We start from the raw sequence: 26,268 nt of genomic DNA on the forward strand, positions 1-26,268 counted from the left end.
TACTGAAGCAGGAAGAGCAAGCATTTATCAAAACTGACTGAAAGGTTACTGTAGTTTGAATAAGTACATACCCTTGTGGCTTTTGCTGAAAATGCTATTTTGTACCATCTCAAATACTCCTCAGTAAATGAAACAAATATCTCATACTTTTACACTAACAGAGAACAAAAATTAGGCCAATAGAACTTTCTTCACAGATAACAGATTTTGAGCTTCCAGTGCATATATAAACATGCATTAACTATAAACAAGACACTACACTACTCTAGTAATAGAGTGCTGTCACTTGAAAAGGCCCAGTACTGGTGTTGTAACTCTGGACACCAAGGAACAAATTCTACCCCAGGATGTGTGCAAGTGGCTCATCCCCACAGGTAGTATTTGCCCCTAAACATAGTGAGGGAACTTTTATTAGAATCATAGACTTTAAGGTCAGAAGGGACCATTATGATCATCTTGTCTGACCTCCTGCATAACACAGGCTAAAGAATCTCACCCACCCACTCCTGTATTAAACCTGTGTCTGAGCCATTGAAGTCCTCAAATCATGGTTTTAAAGCCTTCAAGGTGAAGAGAATCTTCCAGATAATCTTGGTAAGTAAAAGGAAGGGTACAATTTCCTGTTTAACTACCCTGCAACATCTTTCTCATTCCAGTTCTCTTCCTAAATAAAAGAAATTTCCATTGCAATAATGCAAGACTGACAAATGGCACTTTTCTTCTGGTATGACATGCTAGATCAGTATATGACTTTGCTGAGAAAATTTTATAGTTTCTTACCAATGGCCAAAACTAAATATTATACATGGAGACAATTTAAGCTTGTAAAATAACTTACTGTACGAAAGTTTATTTAAACTAAAACTAAATTAATTTTAAAATCTTTTTCCCATGCATAAAAGCAGGAGTGGGTGACAAATTCATTGTATAACCTTGTTCTGGAAGGGCTTTTTAGAAAAAATGGTCATTTTATTTATTCCTTGTACTCAGTTTAATAAGCTTTAGTATAATATGCTAATAAACCTATGTACTCAGGGTAAGAGGGGCACTCTGCCCATTAAAAATGTAATCCTAACCTTCCTCCCTATCTTTTTTTTTTTTCCCCCAGGTTCTCCTTATCCAAGGGTGACCAGCTCCAGAGCATGCAGTATGCTGTTGAAATGACAATCAATCACAAATATTGATGACAGAGTTGGCATTTTTTAATATTGCCCAGTTTTGCAAATTTTGTTATTTTAAGGTATGAAATACTTAAAGCTCTGGAATATTGAACACTTTGCAAAACTGAAGAATATACAACATAATTTTAAAGTTAAGACTGTGTACATAAGACTGTTAAGATAGTGTACATAACCCAGTAAATTATGTCTAGAAAATGTACTACTGCAGCACATTCAGCATTAAACCCTACTAGCTCTATTCCTGTAAATAGTCAACTGGACTACACATGTGAGAAAGGCAAGTAGAATTTGGCTCAGTATTATCACAGGCATTAGATTAACAGAATTTTATTCTACACATGAACAGCAACCCTAAAGCAGACTTTCTATTCTTTAATGGTGCTTTTCCTTCAGAATCCTTTTAAATACATAATTCACTTGGAAAATTGTATTCCATAATTTTAAGTGAACTTAGTTCACTTTAAAGTTGTTGGGGTAGTAGAAAATGAAAATGAAGTCCTCTATTCACAGGGGGAAAAATACAGGACAGTGATAATGCAAGTTTTTCTACACAGCCCAACCATGTGCCTGAGCCCTAACTTTGGGTGGCCATCTTTAAGGACTGCCAGTTCAATCCTGAAGTCCACTAAATCCTCTATGAACATCATAAAAATGCCAGCTATGATGGTGTTTTAATATGCATCTCATCCACTAGAAACTGGACTGAGAACAAACATGTTTAATGTTCTCTTTGTGCATAATACTTTCCAGTTTGCAAATATATCATAAATATTAACCTAAAATTCTAATTCGGTTATACTGCCACTTAATTAAAACTGTAAGTCTCAGCCATATGTTTTTGCAATGCAACTGTTTTTCCAGGTTGGATAAAAATCAATGATTTTTAAAATAAAATAAATAAATAAATAAAATCCGATTTTTTAAATTTAAATCTGATTTTTTTGATAAAATGCTTTTTGAGGAAAACAACTATCTAAAGATAGTTTTAATTAAGATACATTATAACTCAAAGATATCTAATCCCTATTCCATAATGATAAATTCTAATGCTATAGTATGAGACAATATATTCATGTAATGTTTAAGAAAAGTTTTGTAAATGAGTTCCAATAGTTCAACCCCAATCTTATGGGGTTCCAGGAGCTTCTGTATAGATTATTTAGGTTAATCTTTCTATCTACCCAATGGGACTCAGTGCTCAGTCTAGAACAGGGGTGGGCAAACTTTTTGGGCCAACAGCCACATCTGGGTATGGAAATTGTATGGTGGGCCATAAATGGTCACGAAATTGGGGGTTGGGGCGCGGAAGGGAGTGAGGGCTTTGGCTGGGGGTGCAGGTTCTGGAGTGGGGCTGGGGATGAGGGGTTTGGGGTGCAAGAGGGTGCTCCGGACTGGGACCAAGGGGTTCGGAGGGCGGGAGGGGTATCAGAGTTCGGGCAGGGAGTTGGGGCGCAGGAGGTGGTCAGGGGTGCAAGCTCCAGGCGGCACTTACCTCAAGCAGCTCCCGGAAGCAGCGGTATGTCCTCCCTCCAGCTCCTATGCGGAAGCACAGCCAGGCGGCTCTGCGCGCTGCCCCTTCTGCAGGCGCTGCCCCTGCAGCTCCCATTGGCCACAGTTGCTGGCCAATGGGAGCTGCGGGGGCAGTGTGTGGAGCCCCCTGGCTGCCCCTATGCATAGCGTGGAGGGGGGACATGCCACTGCTTCCAGGAGCCGCGTGGAGCCCTGGCAGGCGTGGAGCAAGGCAAGCCCCGGATCCTGCTCCCCAGCTGGAGCTCGAAGGCCAGATTAAAAATGCCTGAAGGGCCGGATGCAGCCCCCGGGCTGTAGTTTGCCCACCCCGGTCTAGAAGATACCATCAGAGATGCTTAGTTTTGCAGTTCTCAAACTGTGGATTTGTGTCTCCAGAGATAACATGCTTGTTAATAGCAAAAATGGTTTTAAATAAATAAATAAATAAATAGAGGTGAGAAATAACAGACCTCAACCCTATTGTCCCTCTGCAAATTTGTGTACACAGAGACAATCCCTTACCTCTCTCTAAAAGTGCAAAGTTTCAAAAAGTTCAATGAATAGAAGATTGTTGGGGGTGGAATAGATCTGGACAAGGAGAAGAAGTCTGGAGATAAATGTGAGACGGGAGGGTGAGCAGCATATTCCAGAAGTCTTGAGGTATTTCTGAGTGTAGCCTTCATTGATTTGAGATCTACCATACCATTCTCTAACTAGGGAAAACCTATAATGGCAGCAGGCCATAAAAGAGACCCAGTTTTTAAATCAAATCCACCCTGGGTTTTTCAGAAACTGAAAGTGAAAATGTAACCCATCTGCTGGTTCTTCCTTGCAGAAATTTTATTTTACAGTTTTCTGTTTTCAGATCAATTTGATAATTAAATTTTAATTGGTTAATCAGATGAAAAGGCTAAATAGAAGCACACAGAACAAATTAGTTGTCATCTATTTCAAGCATTATACTTGCTGAAAGGTCTGAGTCAAACACTTAATATTCAGGTACTGAAAATAACTTACCCATACTGTGGAGCTCCTGTTTTAATATCTCCTATGGTGACATGAACGTCATCCTCATCATCATCGCTGTCACTGTCACTGTCATCCTCAGCCTCTGTCACCTTCTTCAACAAAAACAGACAAAAGGTACAATCAGATATTTACCTAAAATATCATAGACTTAAGCATCCATTCCAGAGAACTTTGATAGAAAAACAAATTAACATTAACACATTAATTTATACTTTTTGGCTTACAGCTGGCATTTACTGCTTAGCACAACAGGGTCCTACCAGGAAAACTGAACTGATCCATTTAGTCTATGTTAACATTGATGATATCTGGATGCAAAGGGGTGATAAGACTTAAGTATCTTGAATGTCAATATACTATTTGTGAAATGTAACATTTTGCAAAGTAAAGAAAAACTGGCTTTGGCTACTCAAGACCGCAGTTTATCTACCTAGTCCATAACAGTTCAGCTCTACTATCATCTGCTCAACACAGAAAGAACATAAAAATACAAGAGACCAAGTTCTCTGCATCTTTAAATATACATTCACAGCAAATCAAATACTAATATATACAAATGCTGGTAAAAACAATGTTCAGGTACATGAAATTCAGCAATCACCACAAACATCACAAATTTTCATTAAATAATTTACATAAACAATTTCTTTTCTCTATAGCTGGGTGAATACTACTCATCAAATAACTTAGTCAATGTATACCAATAATAGTCCTTGAATAAGTTATTTGATTTTTTTTCTGTTACTCAAGAATTTATAACATTAAGGCATGCTTTTTCAGACTGCTGTTGACCCTATATGTATACCCTTCCTATTCCCCCTTTTCCCTTGATAACCCTAATTTTATTAAAATGTCTTAATATACAGTTCTTCCGTGTAGCATATAAGTTAACTGCCTGGAGATGCAAAAGGGGGAAGGGGCAGACGGTATTAGAAATTAATATTAACATGCATACACATTTAAAACATTGTACTAATTAGTTGTCTCCATGTATCCAAAATATTAAAACTACTGTTCATTTACAAAATCAGAATTATCCCACCAAAAAAACTAATAGTAATTAGCATGTACACAGTACTTTTAACCGGACAACCACAAAACACTTTCCAAACATTAGATAAGCTTCAACATCCCTGTTAGACCTATCATTGTTAGACCCATTTTAAAGGTAATTCTTAGTGAGAGGTTAACCCATGAGACATGCACAAGGTCACACAATAAGTACTGTTTTGGGTGTTAAGAAATTTCTGGCAAGTACTGCGCATAAAAAATGAATTGAAAATTAGTCAAATAAAGTGACAGAACTTACAAACTAACGTGTAAAGTCAGTTACTTTAGCGAAGTTCTTTAGTCACTGAAATTATCATTGCCCCATTTGAAAGTAAAGCATACCAACGAATATGTCTAATATAAATTTAAAATTACCGTTTTCACTACACCATTTTCAGCAGCTTCCTCTTCATTTGCAGAAGGTGGTGGAGCACTTAAAAACAGAAATGCAAGCTAGTTACTATGTGTACCTACATGTTACAGTGAAAAAGCACTGATACAGTATTTTGAAGTATAGCCAATGTCCCAGCAGTCTTTTACATGACTGCTAAGCAAAAATATTCTAAGAGATAGTGTAAAGTTGACATTAAGTTATCAGGTGACAAATTATGCGAACTAGATATTTTCAGAGTACTGTATTTTCAATTTTTCACCATGTTTGGATCCTGCACCTATTGAAGTCATAAAGGAGCTTTTTCATTGAGTATATTGGGAGCAGGATTTGGTCCTTAGCATGCAAAAATGAGGACTCATATTTTACAATGACTAGGTTGTTTAGACACGTCTTCCATTAAAATGATGAAAGACATGTGCCTAAACATCCAAGAATGCTTCAAAAAAAATCTCTATCAAGGTTTCTCTCTCTCTTTTTATCTGGCACAATAGTATAAGATATTTTAGATACAACATTTGATTAGCCTTTAAATTTGTTGTAACCTGATTTGTAATGTCCACCAGTTTTGAAAATACTGTTTGTTTTTTAAGTCATTGTGGCACTCTGAAATTTATAAAAACAAGTTAACTCAATAGCCAGTGTTTTGTTGCTTCTGAGATAGCAAAAACTGACTACTAAACTTAATTTCTAACACTGTGTTGATATCCTTGTTTACGTTGCTTAACAAACAAAACAACATACAAGAACCACAATGACCAATGCTCCTTAACTGAAAAGGAGAATATTGGTACTTAAAATTATGTCCTCAAGCCCCTAGATGGGATCTGTAGTCCCAGCTTCTTTCTGGATGGGCAATCAGACAAAAAAACAAATTCAATACTAATTTCAATTGGCAACACTCCCAATGCTTCAAGTTGCACCGGCTCGTTACCAGGGCTGGTTCTGGGATTCAAACCTAGGTGTTTCACATCACTGTTTACTAGGATGACACACTGGCTATTGTCAAGTTCAAAAACAATCATTGAATTTCATGTTTTTGAATTATGCTGGAATTACAAGAATGGAGACTAAAGCATCAGTAGTAGTACAACCTTCCCCACTCTGTCCCAACCTGAAATAGGCCAATTTAGGGGTTAGGAGGTAGCTTAGTATCCATTCAATACACTGCCAATAGTGATGCCAATTATTGTCAATCAGGACCATTTGTTCTGTGGTCAGGTGTGGTACTATTGACTTAAAAACGGCAGGAACCAACTCATTTAACAGCTGATCATTTTAACTGCCACATAGCCAATATTCTAAAAAGAAAACAGATTTTCCAGTGTGACTTTAATTATGAGATCACTACAAAGCCTTAAAAATTAACCAATACATCAAAGAACTAGTCCAGCACATTTTATTACTATGGCAAATACAATTTAAAAAGTTTATTTGCCACAGAGGCTGGTTCAATAAACATGAAAATATTTTTCATTAGACATGCTCAATTACAGTGAATCTCGGAGAATGCAGGTACATTATTAACTTTCTCATGGCTCTGTGTTCTTTCAGTATTTCTTTTCATCACCAGTTGTACTCAAATGTGACAAAGCACTTTTACAGCACACCTAACTAAGCAAACTAGCACGATACCAATTTTGACAAAAGTTGTAGAAATGGAGCTGGTGGCAGCAAGATTAGGAAATCAAACTACTACACTGAAGGCTAGATTCACAAGGGGGACTTAAGCCCCCTGCCACCTAGTGGAATTCACAAGCCCGAGTTAGCTCCCCATACAATGCATAGGGAGAGTTAGGTGCCACAAAAAAGGGATTCACAGAAGTCAGCATGCTTGGTGGAGAGCTGCCTAAGCTAACCAGTACGAAATGATGAGAGGGTGAGGCCTAAATACTACCCTTCAAAAATAACAGGAGTACTTAGGCACCTTAGAGACTAACAAATTAAGGTGCCACAAGTACTCCTGTTATTTTTGCGGATACAGACTAACACGGCTGCTACTCTGATACCCTTCAAAGGTGATTAGGCAGCAGCTGAGCAGCAGTTTAGTGAATGCCAGTGGCACGTAAACGTTAGACTTTGGTACCTAAGCCCTTTGTGAATCTAGCCCCAAGGGTCTGAAAACCTAGAAAAGAAGAAAAGTTCATGGGCATAGCAATGAAACACTATGGGGAAGAAGAATCTGGAGATTATCTACAGAAGATACTAGAAAATCAGAAGACAACAAGATAGTGTAATATTCACCATCAATATCAGAAGACTCACTAATATGAAAGTAGTATTAGAAAATAGATTGAAACAAAAGGAATTATTTCATTATAAGAAATTTGTTTCAATTTTCATTGACTCCTGTCCACAAATATGACCCCGTGGACAGCAAAACTGGATTCAAATATTTACAAGAAGTAGATACAGTGGAACATGATCATAATTGATCATATATAATGATTCTACTTCCATATGAAGGGAGTATGCAAAATTGCTTGAGTGCATTTTAGTGGACTTTCATTCTTCTTATAATAAAGCTTCGCTCCATTAGAACTGAATCCACTGTTGAATACAGAAGTCATTATATAATAGACAGATGTAAAGCATTGAATTTTAAAGGGATCATCTCTACCCCACCATTGCCCTCTGGGGGGAGGGGTAAAAAAAATCCAGTCTTGATGCAGTTGCTCCAGAGAATTCAGAAAAAAAAAAAAAGGCCAGTCTTGCAATAGTTGTTTCCAGCAGGGAATAAAGTACTTGCTACAGCTACTCCACATTGTGGCCTTGATGACACTGAAAATTGTTAGCAATTATTCCACCATTGGTTAAACACCAGTGCAGCCCCGGCATCAGTGTTAGCAAAGATGGAAAAGGTAGAATATATTGGTGTAGGCCTTTTTAACACTGTCATCTAACCCTGCTCTGAGCTAGTTACTGTGGGTGACTACACCGCTACCTCGATATAATGCTACCCGATATAACACGAATTCGGATACAACGTGGTAAAGCAGTGCTCCGGGGGGGCGGGGCTGCGCACTCCGGTGGAGCAAAGCAAGTTCCATATAACGCGGTTTCACCTATAACGTGGTAAGATTTTTTGGCTCCCGAGGACAGCGTTATATCGAGGTAGAGGTGTATAAGCAGGCTTGGAAGGATTAGATTTTTTAATTGGTACATGTGGATTTACACACACACACACACACACACACACCCACCCACAGATGATAACCAAAATGTACAGATAGGCAGAGTAGAGTCAACATCCAGTGATTTAGACTTGTTACAAATTCACTATGAATGAATAGTAAAAACAGGTATAATTTGTTGATTTAAGGATATTTATTTATATATTATGACATGTGATGCTGAAAAGTTGTGTTTTAATGGTTTATAAAGCTTTAACATTTTGAATCTCAACATCTTCTTTCATTCAATAATTGTCTGACCCCCAAAATTTCCTGCAACTGTGCACCTTTTTTTTAGCATTTTTCCATTTTTATCAATTTAAACAATATTATCTGCTGAAATTATAAAAAGAAAATTGTCACGCCTAGCTATAGATTATAATAAAAAAAAAAAAAAACACTAAAACAGCATGTCTAGATTACACTGTAAAAATGCCAGACCTCGAATGTACTTTAGTGCTTCCATCAGCAGAACTGCATTGCGCTAGACTAATGATGGGAAAACTGCTAAAAGGCCCAGATTTGTAAAGGTATTTGGGCATTGCTGAGCTCAGTGTCACAACACCCAACTGATTTAGGAGCCTAAATCTCTTTTCCCCAAAAGGGATTTAGGCACTTAGGAGTCTAAAACCAGACGGTTGGGATCGCTGCAACGCTGAGCACAGCAACACCTAAATACCTGGGCCAAAGTCTTCAGTGTAGTTGCAGCCCAGAAATGAAGATGTAGCCTTCCCGAGTTATATCTTGGCAGGATCTGTCTCCAAACCCTGCAGTTGCAGAGGACACTGGGCACAACTGCAGGTGTAGGGACCTCTGGATGATCTCTGTCACCAAGTTAACCCAATGCTTGGCTGAGATATGCTCTTGGATGAAGAAAAGCTGGTTGACGTTAAACCACTGTAAGACTTAGGTTATACTGGTAGGTAGAATAAAATGCCAAGAAGAGTTTGTAGGCACTGTGCAATTTAGGAAGCTTTCCTGGATTCCTTGCTGAAGCTAAACTTTCACATAGCAGCACCTTGCAGTAATATGTTCTACCATCTCTCCCTGGCCAGAAGTCATGTCCTATCCTTGTGAATAACGACCTGGCTTTGGTAATTCATGCCTTTGTCATTTCCTGCCTGAACTGCAACAATACAATCTACGTGGGCCTGACAGCTGCTGAGGAAATTAGAATGCAGCAGCACATCTCCTCACTAACACAAGATACTATGAGCATCTCACACCTGCCCTCTGCTCACTACAGAAAATCATATCAAGTAGAAGATTTCAGTCCTTACCATCAAGGCACTAAGTAGCCTGGTCAAGGGATACCTAGAAAACACTTACTGGTCAGGAATCTCAGTCATTCTTGACAATGCCACTTCTCAGGCACCATTTAAAAGGGTTTAACTGAAATCTAATATGTACATCCCCCAACAAGACAATCCCTAAGAACATTCAGTATATATTTCAGCCCTAGAATCTGACTTTAGGAACACACTAATCAAGTCAAATGAATAAAAAACAAGAACTAGCAAAAGTGAATGGTTCCATGTTGATATTTTTAATGTCATATTTATTGTTCCGAATGCCTTTATTTGCCCAATATCTATTGTGTCACCTGCCCTCAAAAGAGAGCAGTAACCCCCTGGAAAACAGAGCAAAATATTCTTATTTCACTGTAGCTTCTATGCTGAAATGTTATATGTTACACGTTCATAGCAAGTACTAAATTACATCATATATCCCTATACCTCCTACAATAATCCATTTAAGTATGTGTGGGGGAAGGATGTCCCTCATTCTACAGTAGTAGGCTCCCAATGTAACAAAAGCTATGTTAAAGAAATCTGTTAGTCCTTTCTACAGTGATATTGATAACCCTGAACTTAAACAACTAAAAGTGGACTTTCATATTTAAGACTGAACAGCCCAAATTCTAGGTTAAATCATTTAAAGAGTTAGTTGGACTGGCAGATCACATATATGATATGAAGGAGATATTCAAAGGCACCAATTTAGGTGCCCAACTTCCAATGACTTACCTGTGGCTATCACTTTGCAAGAAACAGGTGTGAAATGATTTGTTCTGATTACACTTTTTGCACAACTACATTAGCAGATTCACAACTGTCAAGACACCCACCTAGCTTTTTGTTCCTCTGGTCTCTCTGGTTCATTTTCATCTGTCAAAAGAAAAAAACATTATTTAAGAATTATGTATTAGAAACCATGTTGTCAAAAATAGCAGAGTATCTTGCAAGCTCTAATTCTGTACCACTAAATAAAACAGTGGACCCTACAATCCTGAGTTGGATCTGTGTGGTCAGACATGTGAGCCAACACAGCACCCCATTTAACCCAACAGAGCTCCACAAACAGACCCTTTGCGATATTAGGATTTTAGTTTGCAGGCAGCATTAACGTGGTTAGGGTAAATGGGTATGTCTACACTGCAGCTGGAAGCAAGCCTCCCAGTCAGGGAAAACAGACTCACGCTTGCAAGGCTAAAGGTAGCATGCTAAAAACAGCAGTGTTGATGTTGTGGCTTGGGCTGGAGCTCAGGCTCTCAAACCAACATAACCCCTTAGGTTCGACAGCCTGAGCTCCGAGTCCATACCACAATGTCCACACTGCTATTTTTAGCATGCTAGCTGAAGCCCCACTAGTGAGAGTCTGTCTACCCAGGCTGGGACGCTCACTCCCAGTGGCAGTGTAGGAAGTCAAGGAAGTCAAGCGTTACAAGTTTCAAACCAAAAAAAAGAGAGAGAGAGGGAGAGATTACAGTATTTCAAACTTGTTTTCATTTTTAGGTCACTTATTTACTGTTATCGTTATAATGAAATGTGAGTTATGTATGTGAAATTTTAATCTACAATAAGGAGTGCCTAAGATAGTTTATTGGTGTTGAGAATTCAAAGAATTTTAAGACAATGTATATGAAAGGCATGACAGAAAATAAGGCTTTGGTGGAACTATTCAGGTGAATGAAGGCTGCAGGAACAGCCCCTGAATATGTATTCAATACTCCCATACCAATCACACCTCAGAATTTCCTCAAAGTACCTGAGCAACTACTACCTCTCAGACAACGAAACCCCTCTTAGCACACATACATTCTGATCAGTCACTATATTCTAACCCTCTTTTCCAAAACGAGTGGATTTGGTACAGGTTATAGATAGACTGAAGCATTATATGAATCCAGTGTCCAAACAGCCTTTCCCTCTTAGCTCTTCTAGAGCCAACGGTACAGTCACTATACAGGATAGGAAAATACACTTGGAAATACACATTTTAAATCTTGGGTATTTCAAAGGAGTGTAGATATAGGAAGTGCCTAAATATGATGGTGATGGCGAAGTTACAAGACCAGAGAGAATCATGGACTTTTTTAAGGGGGGGGGACGCATTTGTGGAGCACACAACAAGCAGCTGCTTCAGGCCCGGGGCGGGGTGGCGGGGCACTGAAGACCCTCAGGCGGCCAGGCAGTAGGCGGGGGGCAGGCAGAAATGGGGCGGAGGGCCCAGTGCCGCGGGGCGGGGGATCACTGTAGTCATCACACTGCTATTTAGGAGACCCGGGGTGCGCCATGCCCAGCCCGGCCACATCAGCAGGTGGTTCCCGCACCAGCAGGCCCGCGGAGCGGCTCCTGCGGAAGATGGGCACGCGGGGTCGGAGGCAGCAGGCCCGGCCTGGCCCAGGGAGCCGGCCTAGGCGATGGGAGAGTGGGTGCTGCGCACGCTGGGGCCTAGCGCTTCCCTTCCGGCCTCTCCCCGTCCCGCGGCGCCAGGGAGGGAGCCTGAGGCGGCCGGGCCAGGCCGGGGCCTAGGAAGGTCCGTACCGCCATAGAGCCACTCCTCCTCCTCATCCCCGCCGGTCCCGCTCAGGTCCGCCGCCAGCCGCTCCACCTCGCCGGTCGACATGGCCGCCTCCCCCAGGACGCGCCGGCCCCTGCCGAGCGCGGACACAGGCACCCGCCGCGCCGGCTCCCCGCGCAGCCCCACAGACGCTTCCAGCGGCAGCCGAGGAGCTCCGAGCCGCGGAGGCCGGTGTGTGCAGCGCCCGCCCCTCCCCCGCCGAGGAGCCGTCGCTCGCTCGCTCGCTCAACGCTTCCCCTCCCCCCGCCGAGTGACTGACACACACACACAGGAAAGGGCTGGGCCCTGCCACCCCCGAAGCACTAGGACGCCGGGCCGGCCCCCGCCGGGGGCAGGACAACGGGGGTTGGGGCGGGGAAACGGGGCCTGCCCCCTCCCCCGGCAGGGCATACTGCGGGAAGGAATAAGGTGGCCTGGCCCTGGGGAGAGAACCCCCTCTAAGGGGCCGGTCTGCCTTAGGCCCACAACCATCGCATCGGGGCCTTTGCCTGCTAACTGGTGCCACAGAAACTGGGGCTTCTCTTTGCAGCCAGGGAAGGGGGAAATACACACTTGCCAGCCGCAAGGGTTACAGAAATCCTCAGTGAGACCCAGCCCCAAAATAAAAAGATTAAACCGAATCACGGGGAAGTCGGAGGGGGAGGGGAGTCTCTAGGGGAGTGAACCCTTCCCCAGCTGGAGCATGCTGCTCATTGCAGCTTGATGAATCCAGTCCTGAACAGGCCCACATTAATGGAGGCCTTTCCCAGGCTACTGGCACAGGGAGAAGGACTTAGCCTCCCTTATCGTTAGGGTGGAGGGGCTGACATTCTGTTCCTTGCTACACACTGAGGTAGCATTATCCTGCATCCCTCCACACTGCAGCCAGGATCCTGCCCTCCTCCCCTCCCTGATCTTCCCCTTGCTCCTGCAGTCTCTGTATTTCACCTGCTCTTTTCCCATATTTCCCCTCCCTTTCCCTTCATCGGGCCAGCATCCACATCTCCTTTTCTGTCACATCACATCCCCTCCCTCCCCCATTCCCTTTAGGAATCACTACTGCTCCTTACGTTGCCATGCCCTCCTCCTGTCCATTCAGCATGGGGAGTGAGACCATTTTCCTTAAAGGCAGCCTTGCTTCAGGCCCTTTTCAAAAACAATAGGCAATGGCTGCCATCTTTGTTACAGAAAGCCTCCCTTTTATATGCAGCAAATGGTGGCCATCTTTAATGTGGTTTCAGCCCCCCGCCAACTAAGGAAAAGTTTAATGATAAAATGTAAGAAGAGGGAGGTGTGGAAACAAATTTGTCCCACCTCCCTGGGTCCACTTCAGCCCAGGTGTGAGGGTTTTTCTCATCCCACTGCAAACACTGAAAGAGAAGCTCTCATGCCATCATCCACCCTCTGAAAATCAAAACAGAAGCCTATGCAAATCTTAAAAGCTCCACTTTGTGGCAGGGAGCTCATTCTTTGAATCATCTGCATGGACAACCTTGTTTTACAGCTTTGTACTTGGCATAGATGTAGTTTTGAATTAAGAAATTTCCTTCTGAAATAAATGTTAAATGTTTGAAAAGAGTGTGATGAGCATGAATGGAACATTACTTTTGTTACACTGCTCTACAGCCAAAATGCTTCTGAAATAAATGTAGTCAAACTTTACTAATTCTGGGTCACTGAGAACAAAAATGATGCTTAAAATTGTTGATTGGCTCTAGTTTTCAAGATATGCTATTGGGTCAGTATATACGACCCTTGACTTGGGAATGGCGGAGGATACGTGAGTTATAAAGGGAAGGGATCTCAATTTAAACCAGAAATGACTAAAATACATCTTTGACTGGATCTATGAATAAATCTATGACTGGGTTTGGACAGTACTTGCTTTTTAGGCAAAACAATGAATGATGCAATCTGAAGCTGGTATTGCGTCAGACATGATATGAATTGCATCATGTTATTCCTAGAAGTCATGGATGATGCAATCATAACGAAGCTTACATCACTCTGCTGAACAAATTGCCCTATATCAGCTCTAGAAATCGTACAGTGTCGTGCTCTCTTATTTGTCAGTGTTTGATTTTGCAAAGGGACACATTTCTGTTTAGCCAAAGTGAGCAGAGATGCCTCGTACTTGTGTGAACAGTGCAGATAACTTCTGCTATGTTTGTGGTGAAGTGACTTTTGCATCACAAAAGTGCAGTATAACCACTATGGTTAAGAAAGCCTATCACCTTTCTTTTGGCTGCAAAATTGGAGATCAGGACAAGAGGTGGGCCCCACACATATGCTGCAACACTTGTGCAACAAATCTTCGCCAGTGGTTGAACAGGAAAAGGAAATCTATGCCTTTTGCAGTGCCAATGATTTGGAGACAGCCAACAGATCATACCAGCAATTGTTACTTCTGCATGGTGCCTCCAGTTGGGAAAGGTGTGTCAAAGAAGAAAAAGTGGACTGTGCATTATCCAAACATTCCATCAGCTATACGCCCAGTACCCCATGGAGAAGGACTGCCGGTTCCTGATGCACCAGAATCATTCTCACTTGAGTCAGAAGAGGAAAAGGATGAAACTTCTGGTCCTGAACCATCAATGTCACAGGACCCACATTTTCTCCCATCCTCCTCCTCTGAACCACACCTCATAACACAAGGTGAACTGAATGACCTTGTCAGGGATTTGGAATTACCCAAGAGTAAGGCAGAGCTGTTGGCTCCACACTACAGCAGTGGAATCTCCTGGCAGGTGATGTTAGGGTTTCCATGTTCCGTGACCGTCAAAAGGATCTTGTCCCATTCTTCTTCATGGAAGGTGATCTTGTAGCCTGCAACAACATCGATGGTGTGATGGCAGCCCTCAACATCGTTCACGATCCAGATGAGTGGAGACTGTTCATTGATTCATCGAAGACAAGTCTTAAAGCTGTTTTACTGCAGAATGGCAATGTTTTGCCATCAATTCCAGTTGGTCATGCAGTCCATATGAAGGAAACCTATGACAACATGAAACAACTTTTGAGGTGCATAAACTATGACCAACATCAGTGGCAGCTTTGTGGCGATTTGAAGGTTGTTGCTCTCTTGCTTGGTCTGCAGACTGGATACACAAAGTACTGCTGTTTTCTCTGCGAATGGGATAGTCGTGCAAGAGATTCCCACTACATCAAGATAGATTGGCCACTCCGACAGTCATTGGAGCCTGGGAGGAAAAGTGTTCAGCATCCACCACTTGTTGAATCAAGGAAGATTTTGTTACCACCCTTACACATCAAGCTGGGTCTGATGAAGAACTTTGTCAAAGCCATTGACAAAACACAAGCAGCTTTCAAGTACCTCCGTGGAAAATTTCCAAGGTTAAGTGAAGCTAAGATAAAGGAAGGTGTCTTTGTTGGTCCTCAGATTCGTGAACTTCTTCGAGATGATGCATTTGACCATGCACTGCGTGGCAGGGAAAAGACGGCATGGAAAGCCTTCCAGTTAGTGGCAATAAATTTTCTCGGAAACAACAAGGCAGACAACTACAGGTCGTTGGTGGAAAACCTCCTCAAGGCATACAAAAGCCTTGGTTGCAACATGTCACTAAAGATACATTTTTTGCACTCTCATCTAGATTTTTTCCCACTGAACTGTGGAGCAGTGAGCGACGAGCACGGCGAGCGATTTCACCAGGACATTGCAACAATGGAGAAACGCTATCAGGGCAAATGGAGCCCATCAATGCTTGCAGACTATTGCTGGACAGTGACAAAATATGCTTCATTTAATGAATACAAGAGACAAGCCAAGAAGCGCCGAGTAGACACTGAATAGGACTAAACTATGTACATAATAGTTTTTTGCCTTTTGTTTCATAATAAATTTTATTTATATAACCCTTTTGCTGATTTTTAAAGTGTTACATAAACAGGACAGGTGAAATATTATCATGTAAAGCAACCATAAACACATGAAAAGACCTAGGTTTACAATTTATGATTAAAACTCTACTATCTACACAATATACATAGACATAAAATGTAAAAACTTAAATATCTTAGAAACAGTAGCCAATCAGTTGTTTTAATTGTCATATTTGAATTCAGCACATCAAAATACATAATAAAATAGCACATTTTATCTCTGAAGCAGACGACTTCTCAAAAATTGTAGACCAGTGTTATTTAACTATGCAGTGAAGTCAGGTCATTTTCATTGCTACAAGTCAATTCTAATTTACTATGCATTCATAAATGGAGTGAGAAAGGTGGTTTGATTTGGAAAGTTTTCAGACCTGGGTTTCCTATACAACAAGTTTATATACACTTTAAGGAACTTGTATCTTTTATCAAGGGTCAGTACAGTATTTCTCGTTTTCCCCCCTCCTCCCCATTTGTTTACTTTGTATATTTGACAGTACTTTGACCTTGGTCATACCAGGCACTCCATGTGTAGATACAATGGTCCACCTGAGAAGAGTGCTTGCAGGATTGGGCCCTTAGTCTATGCCAGTTACACTATTTCCCCTGTAGAGTCAGTCAGTTTTACTTGTTTGTTTGGACTTTCACACAGATGAGAAAATAAGAAATTGAATTAAAAAAATCTGATACTAAACCCACAAAAATGGATAGGACTCAAAGGTCAGGTGCAGAACATGAAACTACTTTTACATCATTTTTTAGAACTTACAAGATTTCCAGTTTACAGTGAGTCTTCAAATCAATACTGATTATTTTAATTTCTGGAATGCTTAAGTATTTGCACAAGTAATAATTAAAATAGACTACAAATAACTACCAATATAAATTTCCTCATTAATGGACTTACACTGATTAATCTGATTTTGTGCACTGGCTAGTAGTTTCTCTTTCAAACTGGCTTATAAAGAGAAATAATTGCACTCTGTGGTGTATTTTTTTTTTTTTAAAAAACCCTCATGATTTCTTGACAGAACTTTTGTTGCTTTGACTCTGCATAAGTGTGAAAACAAAGGAAGTTAAAACATTGACAAATAAAAACAACACTGGAAAAGCAGAAGGCAACAAAAACAAACATTTTCAGCATTTGTGATATGTCAAAGAAAAACCTAGATTTCTAGCCTTCAAGATAATTCAATTTGACAAGGAATTAATTCTGCATGGGTACAGGCCCAGCGGCCTGGTGATCAACCATCACCAATCCTTTTTGGCATTGATTGTTCACATCAAATAGTTTTCCAGACTAATTTTATCTTTCATATTGTTCTGCACTGTAAAGTTTTACACCACAGCTAGTAGGTTAAAATAATAGATCAGAGCTGAAGTAAACACAGATACAAATCAGAGCTGAGAATGAAAAAAAAGATGGATCAGAGTGGGAATAGAAGGGAGACACATCAGAGCTGGAATTAAAAGAACATTCCCCTGCCATTCATCCCCACAGAAGATCAGGAGTGTTTATCATCAGGTCTGAGAACTGAATGTCATTAGGTGAAATATGGTAATTTGTAGCTTTTTTCAAATAAAGTGATAGATATTTTTGAGATTTTTTTTTTAAAGTTGCCTGTGGACAGAGTTATTTTTGATGGTTTCTGTAGGACTGATTTTCAACCACTTTACAAATACTAAATATTTATTTCTTGTAATTAAGCAACATGTGGAATAATTTTTGAACTACTTGCCTTTCAATAATTTATTGTGCAATATTAAGTTGGACGGTGTGAAGGAATAATCATCTGTTTTGAGATATAAGAGCAAGGTATTGTGGTTATGGCTGCCATCAAACAGTGTAATTGATCTATAGGCAACCACAGCCCCTTTAAAACTTATGGTCATGCTAGCCACCTTCCATTCAGACTAAACAGAAGTAGTAATTAGGCTCCTTTATGGAATAAGAATGCTGGAGACAATGGAAGCCACCCCCCAAGGCATTAGGGCACATGCAAAGCTGATAAACAACTAAGCCATGCAGGCTGAGGATTTTCCTTGGGGACTGATTGGAAACACAGGGACTGGAGCATTGAGTGGCTGCAAATGGTGTGTCCCTGTGAAAGCCATCAGAAAAGCTGAGAAGCAGTCATGAACACAGTCCTGAGGGAGCAGAGTCAGATCCCCTTCAGGCACAGGAAAGGCAGGCTTAGAAATTGTGAGCAAAGAAACTGCCTGTAGTTTGTTCCTATTGTGTTCTGGGAAATAGGACAGTCTGTATGTTCTTTGTAAATAGGATTTCATCAAAGAAATACATGACACATAACATTAATTTCTCCTCCTAACAAAAACACGACAAGACATCAAATATTGGCTAACTACCTGAACCAAGGAGCAACACTGTTAGTGGTAGGATAGCATTTCCAAGGAGAGAAATTGTGAGCTGGCATTCTTGTTGAGCCATAATGGAGGTGCTCGCAGAATACGAAGATGCCCAAAACAGAATTAAAACAAGGTTTACAACACGAATCGGAGACCTCTCAAAATAATTTAAAACAGGAGCTGAAGACCTTGGAAAAAAAACTTAAAGAAACATCTAGAGGTTTCCCAGAAAGGACTGAGAGACCTGTCGTTGGAGATACAAATCTTTGTCTGGACAGATTTGGAAACCCAACTACAAAACTCCCAACCTGGAATGGCAGGATGGATTGATGAGGGAACCAGCAACTTGATTATCATGGACAAGCCTTTCCAGGAAATAGAAGAGAACAGGAAAACTTTGTCTAATTTGGAACTTCCTGTGACGTTGTGCAGTCTATATGGTTTTATAAAAACTTGATAATAAGTGAATATAATGTAACTGGGATAGTTTTAGAAAAATATGGTAAAAAGTGAATATAACGTAACTGGGATATGCTTCATGCAAAAGGTCTCTTGTAAGGTATCATTACAAAGCTTATAATCTACTGAGTGTGATCATCCGATTTGTATAAATGTACCACTCTTGTATCTAAAACTAGAAATATAAAATATAACTCTGAGGGCCTATTGTAATTATGTAAAGTGTGGGCCATTAATGATGGTTTGGAATCTTGATGACTCCCATTGTCTGCAGATGGCTGTGTTTACCTGTGAGTCTTCCTGTATGTGTGTGTGCAGGCAAGTGAGTAATGAAGTCTTGCAGTGACATGTGATCATGTCACCTGAACTGGAATCCATCTTTAACCTGGTGCTTTTCCAGTGTGGGGGGGGTGGAAACCCAGAGGGACAAAGGGTTCCCGCCTTATGCAAAAGATATATAAAGGGGTGGAAGAGAACAGAGGGAGAGAGAAGCCATCATGAAGAATCCCCTAGCTATCACCTGAGCTGGAACAAGAGCTGTACCAAGGGAAAGAATTGTGCCCAGGCCTGGAAGGTGTCCAGTCTGAGAAAAACTTACTGAAGCATCTCTGAGGGTGAGATTATCTGTATTCAGTTTGATTAGGCATAGATTTGTGCATTTTATTTTATTTTGCTTGGTGATTTACTTTGTTCTGTCTGTTACTACTTGGAACCATTTAAATCCTACTGTCTGTATTTAATAAAATCACTTTTTATTTAGTAATTTACTCAGAGTATGTATTAATACCTGGGGGAGCAAACAACTGTGCATATCTCTCTATCAGTGTTATAGAGGGCGAACAATTTATGAGTTTACTCTGCATAAGCTTTATGCAGGGTAGAGCGGATTTATTTGGGTTTAGACCCCATTGGGAGTTGGGCATCTGAGTGCTAAAGACAAGCACACTCCTGTGAGCTGTTTTCAGGTAAACTTGCAGCTTTGGGACAAGTGATTCAGACCCTGGGTCTGTGTTGGAGCCAGACAGGAGTGTCTGGCTCAGCAAGACAGGGTGCTGGAGTCCTGAGCTGGCAGGGAAAACAGAAGCAGGGGTAGTCTTTGCACATCGGGTGGCAGCTCCCAAGGGGGTTTCTGTGATCCAACCCGTCACACTTCCTATCAGAGATGAGCTGCTGTAAAGACTTAAGGAGCTTAAAAAAAAATCAGCTTCAGAAGTAAATCAAAATGTCACTGCCCAGAGTGGAAGTAATCCATTTGGTTGAGGAATTGGGCAAGCCAAAGCACTTGGATAAAACAGGACATTTGCAACACTTTTCTACCCCCCTTTATAACAGAGGCTCAGAGGGGAGAGATCTGATTGTTGCAACTCAAGTAATACAAAAGCCAACTTTCTTTGAAGGATTACTTTCTTGGGAGGCTTATTTGGCTCAATTTAACATACCCCAGATGAACAGAGAAGGGGGTTTCTATCAGCCAACTTGAATGGAGCAGCTCTGATGGTTCTTCAGAACTTACCCCAAGAAAATCACCAATCATCCAGATTTGGTACTAGGCGTTGATATGCAGTTTGGAGTCATCTATCAATAAAAGCTGCACAAGGTGCAGCTGAGGGCAAGGAGATGGAAAGAAGCGAATCCACCTGAACTGGTAGAAGCCCTGAGGAGATTTGTGTTCCTGGCATAACTAGATACCAGTGAGAACTTCCAGGATATATTAGCAATGGACCAATTTATAGATGATCAACTGGACTTGCAGATCAAGATCAGTGAAAGGAGGTCAAGAATACTCTGAGAGGCTGTGGAATTTGCCACAGAACTTGAATCTTTCCTTGCAGCAGCCCACCAGAAAATGTAGCAGATGCTAGTGAGGAAAATGCAAGCTGATCTCCATGAGCCTTCAATCAGTTCTTGGACCTCACCCATAGTTCTGGCTAAAGAAGAAGATGGCAGCACCAGATTCTGTGTGGACTATAAAAAACTAAATGAAGTAACTTTAATCAATTATGATTAGATGATACTCTGGATGCTGTAGCAGGTTCAGTCTGGTTTTCCAATCGGGATCCTATAAGTATTGGCAAGTGGAAAGGTATCCACAGGATAGGGGAAAATTTTGCTTTCACAGCAGGACAAGAGGAGGCAGGCTTCAAATCCAAAGTCAGAGCTAATTTTCAACTTATTTTGCCCTCTGAGACTCACCAACTAATCAAGATTTAATAAATGACCCTTATCGTGGGCCCGATCTTGCTCCCACTGAATATTGTGAGGAAGGGTTGGCCCCATCTCTGAATTAATCAGTTGAGGGATTATCTACATGTGATGTTACTGCACGGCAAGCCAGGATGTAAATCTACATCAAATTAGCTTGCTGTTCAGTAACATCCAATGCGGAAACTGGTACAGTACATGAAAAATTCCATCATTAGTCATTTGACATACTTTCAACTCACTATATCAGTGTCCATATGGGACATTACTATGCAACAAGCTAGTGCTCTGTAGATTTGCACCCTGGCATGCAGCTGTGTTCCTTGTAGGCAAGTCCTGAGCCTAAGAGAGTCTAGGGCTAGGTCTACACTGGGGTGGGGGTGGGGGGTCGACCTGAGATACACAACTTCAGGTACACGAATAGCGTAGCTGAAGTCAGCGTATCTTAGGTTGATTTACCTGGCCGTGAGGACGGCGGCGAGTCGACCGCTGCCGCTCCCCCGTCGACTCCGCTTTTGCCTCTCACCGCGGTGGAGTTCCGGAGTCGACGGCAGAGCGACCAGGGATCGATTTTATTGCGTCTACACTAGATGCGATAAATCGATCCCCGATAGATCGATCACTACCCGCCGATCCGGCGGGTAGTGTAGACGTACCCTAGGATTGTTTAATTCAAGGTCAAGGGGTTGAGAGAAGCATAGCAGAAAAAGCAATTAACAGGAGGGTGTTAGAATATGCAAGCTAAAATATGTCACCTATTACTTACACTTTGTCTCTTCAGCATCTGAGGGCATGACTACACTGGCGAAGTTGCAGCGCTGGCAGTTACAGAGCGCAGAAGGGAAACCGCTGTTGTGTGCATAGGCACCAACTTTCCCGGCGCCGGAGGGTGCTCGTGCCCCCCCCGCCCCTTCCCCAAATCCCCGCCCCGGCCCTGCCTCTTCCCCAAGCGCTCCGCGTTTCCCCTCCTCCCCCATCCCTCCCAGCCACGCGAAACAGCTGTTTCGCGGTGGAAGCGCTGGGAGCTAGGGGGAAAAAGCGGGCACATGGCGTGCTCAGGGGAGGAGGTAGAGTGGAGGCAGAGCAGAGGCGGAGGTGAGCTGGGCGGGGAGCTGCTGGTGGGTGCAGAGCACTGACCAATTTTCCCCCTGAGTCGGCGCCTATGGTTGTGTGTTCACACTGACAGCTGCCTGCACAATAGCATGTTCACACTTGCGGCGGTATTCGGAACGGTGCACTCTGGGTAGCTATCCTACAGAGCACCTCTTTCTATTTCGCCACTAAGATTTGTTGAAGGTGGGTCTTTGGGCATCCTGGGTCCTATCCCAATGCCCCGTGATGCATTGCTTCACATTCCAGCAATCCCTGTGCTTCCGTCCGCATTTGGCGCAATCTTTCAACAGTTTGTGTACTGCGCGCCATGCCTCTTTCGGGCAGCAGGAATGGATCCCGAACTGCTGACCAGTATGCTGCTCGCTCTGACCAACACATCACGAGTGGCAGCGGAGTTATTCCTTAACCTACAAAGTCAAGAGGAGTGCTATATTGATCTCGCCACACATAGTAGCTATGACATGAGATTGCTTGTGGTATTCACCGAGGTGCTGACCACAGTGGAACGCCGCTTTTGGACTCGTGAAACAAGCACTGAGTGGTGGGATCACATTGTGATGCACATCTGGGATGATGAGCAGTGGCTGCAGAACTTTCGCATGAGGAAAGCCACACTCATGGCTTTGAGTGTGTGATGAGCTCGCCCCATCCCTGCAGCACAAGGATGTGAGAATGAGAGCTGCCCTGTCGCTGGAGAAGCATGTGGCAATTGCATTGTGGAAGCTGGCTACTCCAGACTACTACCGATCAGTAGCAAACCAGTTCGGAATGGGAAAGTCGACCGTTGGAGTCGTGTTGATGGAAGTGTGCAGGGCCATTAATCGCATCCTTCTCCGCAAGACTGTGACTCTGGGCAATGTGCGTGCCATTGTGGATGGCTTTGCACAAATGGGCTTCCCTAACTGCAGATGGGTTAGAGATGGCATGCACATTCCAATTCTGGCATCAGACCACCTAGCCACCAAGTACATTAATCACAAGGAGTATTTCTCAATGATTCTCCATGCACTTCTGGATCACCGTGGGGGTTTCACAGACATTAACACAGGCTGGTCCGGAAAGGTGCATAACGCACGCATCTTTTGGAACACTGGCTTATTCATAAAAAGAACAGGAGTACTTGTGGCACCTTAGAGACTAACAAATGTATTTGAATTGCAAACAGGGACTTTCTTCCTGGACCAGAAGATCACCGTAGGGGAAGTCAAAATGCCCATTGTGATCCTGGGAGACCCCGCCTACCCCTTAATGCCGTGGTTTAAGAAGCATACACAGGGCAACTTGACAGCAGCAAGGAGCGGTTCAACAACAGGCTGAGCAAGTGTAGAATGTCTGTTGAGTGTGCATTTGGCCATTTAAAAGCCCGCTGGCGATGCCTGTATGGGAAGCTGGACCTTGCCGATGACAATATTCCTATACTTATAGCCGCATGCTGTACGCTCCGTAATATTTGTGAAGGGAAGGGTGAAAGCTTCACTAAGGGCTGGACTGCAGAGGCTCAGCACCTGGAGGCTGAGTTTGAACAGCCAGAGACCAGGGTTATTAGAGGGGCACAGCGTGGGGTCATAAGGATCAGGAATACCTTCAGGCAGCAATTTGAAGCTGAAAGCCACTATCTTTGTTGCTATGCTCGGGATTGCAGTGTTTGTAATTCTAGGAGGTGATTGGTTCACATGATGCAAGAAGGGGGCTTAACATAACTGTATGTTGCTTTGCAGTGCTCATTTTGCTTTCACTTAGTAGAATAAAGATTGCTTTCAAACCAACCGAATTATTTTATTAAAAGACAACAACTGGAGGAGAGAGTTAAATGAAAAAATTCATCAGCAGGGAGAGGGAGGGGGGAAGGGAAGGTCTCCAGAGGGGAAGGGGTCCCAAGATGGCTACAGATTTGTGTATGCCCAGGGATCATGCCCAACCTTTCCTTTGGAGTACAATGCAGAGGGTGCTGTACTTCAGCAGGGCCAAACTGCAGAGGGATGGATGTTGAGTGCAGTGGGTAGTGGGAGTCCACAGTGCTGGACTGTGAGCAGGGAGGATTGGAATGCTGCGGGTAGAGAGTGGAGACAGGAGGTTGATAACAGTGTGTTGGCGGTGTGTGTGGGGTGCATGGGAAAGAGATTTGTGACAGCGGCTGCAGGGGAGGGTGGGTGCGGAGCTGCTCGGTTTGAAAAGCTAGTATCACCTGGAGCATGTCCACTTAGCACTCCATAACATCTAAGATCCGCTCCGTGGCTTTTTTCTGGTGTGCTGCGTTCTCCTTTCGGTCCCTCTTCTCGCTGTCCTGCCACTCCTTCAATTCCTGTTTCTTGGCAGCGGAGCGCATCATAACCTCATGGAGAAAGTCCTTCTTAGTTCTTCTTGGCCGCTTTCTAATTCTGTGCAGCCGTTCTGCCACCGATAACAAAGGAGGAGGCTGGGCTCCCAAGATCATCTCTGTGAAATTTAAATGCAACATTTTACAGAAGCAGTATTGTTTGCAACACAGATAACACTAATTCAGTGCTTTAAAACACAGCCAGTACTCACACACCTGTCACTAACTGGCTGACCCCAGGCAAGCACACATGAGCCACAAGACCCCCAAAATGGTGAGTAGCCAAGGAAAGTGTGGGCCCCTTACTGAATGAGGGAGGCAACCTAGTGACAGAGGATGTGGAAAAAGCTAATGTACTCAATGATTTTTTTGCCTCTGTCTTCACAAACAAGGTCAGCTCCCAGACTGCTGCACTGGGCGGCACAGTATGGGGAGAAGGTGACCAGCCCTCTGTGGAGAAAGAAGTAGTTCGGGACTATTTAGAAAAACTGGACGAGCACAAGTCCATGGGGCCAGATGCGCTGCATCCGAGGGTGCTAAAGGAGTTGGCGGATGTGATTGCAGAGCCATTGGCCATTATCTTTGAAAACTCATGGCGATCGGGGGAGGTCCCGGATGACTGGAAAAAGGCTAATGTAGTGCCCATCTTTAAAAAAGGGAAGACGGAGGATCCAGGGAACTACAGGCCAGTCAGCCTCACCTGAGTCCCTGGAAAAATCATGGAGCAGGTCCTCAAGGAATCAATTCTGAAGCACTAAGAGGAGAGAAAAGTGATCAGGAACAGTCAGCATGGATTCACCAAGGGCAAGTCATGCCTGACTAACCTAATTGCCTTCTATGAGGAGATAACTGGCTCTGTGGATGAGGGGAAAGCAGTGGATGTGTTATTCCTTGACTTTAGCAAAGCTTTTGATACAGTGTCCCACAGTATTCTTGCCAGCAAGTTAAAGAAGTATGGGCTGTATGAATGGACTATAAGGTGGATAGAAAGCTGGCTAGATCGTCGGGCTCAACGGGTAGTGATCAACGGCTCCATGTCTAGTTGGCAGCCGGTTTCAAGTGGAGTGCCCCAAGGGTCGGTCCTGGGGCCAGTTTTGTTCAATATCTTCATTAATGATCTGGAGGATGGCGTGGACTGCACTCTCAGCAAGTTTGCAGATGACACTAAACTGGGAGGAGTGGTAGATACGGTGGAGGGTAGGGACAGGATACAGAGGGACCTAGACAAATTAGAGGATTGGGCCAAAAGAAACCTGATGAGGTTCAACAAGGACAAGTGCAGAGTTTGTTTTTGATGAAATTCATGTTGGAAAACACTTGTTCACAGAAGTACATTGAACCGAAGATTGAGAGAAGTCCAAATGTGTATTTCTTCAGGTGACTGTACGTATCCGGTAGACAATTCCAAACATCGAATATAATCTGGTCTTGCCGCTTAAGATCGTCCATTTCAGACCACTTGTGTTGTAGCCCCATGGTGGATTTCTGCCTTTCCAGATTTTTAAGTTCAGTGACAAGATCTTTCAATTTTGAATTCATAAATCCTTGTCTTGCAAGTCCGCTAATTCAAGTTCAAATTGCGCTCGATGGATTCCCGCAAATGCTGAAAAGTTCAATGCAGAAGTGTCAGCTTCAAGCAGTTTCAACAGAAATGACAAAGTGGCCTTTTCCCTTCTGCACTTTTGAAATTGGACAGCAAATGCAGCTTGCATTCTGATGCCTGTTTCTGCAAGAAAT

At 42.7% G+C, this 26,268-nt stretch overlaps 1 protein-coding gene across 7 annotated transcripts in view; it reads right to left on the reverse strand.

Annotated features, from left to right (window-relative positions):
• FIP1L1 (factor interacting with PAPOLA and CPSF1) overlaps positions 1 to 12,242 on the reverse strand; it is an 81,198-nt gene extending 68,956 nt beyond the window's left edge. For all 7 annotated transcript variants that reach the window (XM_065405245.1, XM_065405243.1, XM_065405240.1 and 4 more), the window contains exons 1-4: positions 12,161 to 12,242; positions 10,462 to 10,501; positions 5,145 to 5,202; positions 3,708 to 3,811 (exon numbers count right to left, since the gene is read on the reverse strand). In XM_065405245.1, the coding sequence (XP_065261317.1) occupies positions 3,708 to 3,811; positions 5,145 to 5,202; positions 10,462 to 10,501; positions 12,161 to 12,242 (284 nt within the window). The remainder of the gene's footprint in view (positions 1 to 3,707; positions 3,812 to 5,144; positions 5,203 to 10,461; positions 10,502 to 12,160) is intronic.
• Positions 12,243 to 26,268: the final 14,026 nt, after the last annotated feature.

The sequence above is a fragment of the Emys orbicularis genome, chromosome 5 (genome assembly GCF_028017835.1).
Source record: "Emys orbicularis isolate rEmyOrb1 chromosome 5, rEmyOrb1.hap1, whole genome shotgun sequence".
NCBI lineage: Eukaryota > Metazoa > Chordata > Testudines > Emydidae > Emys > Emys orbicularis.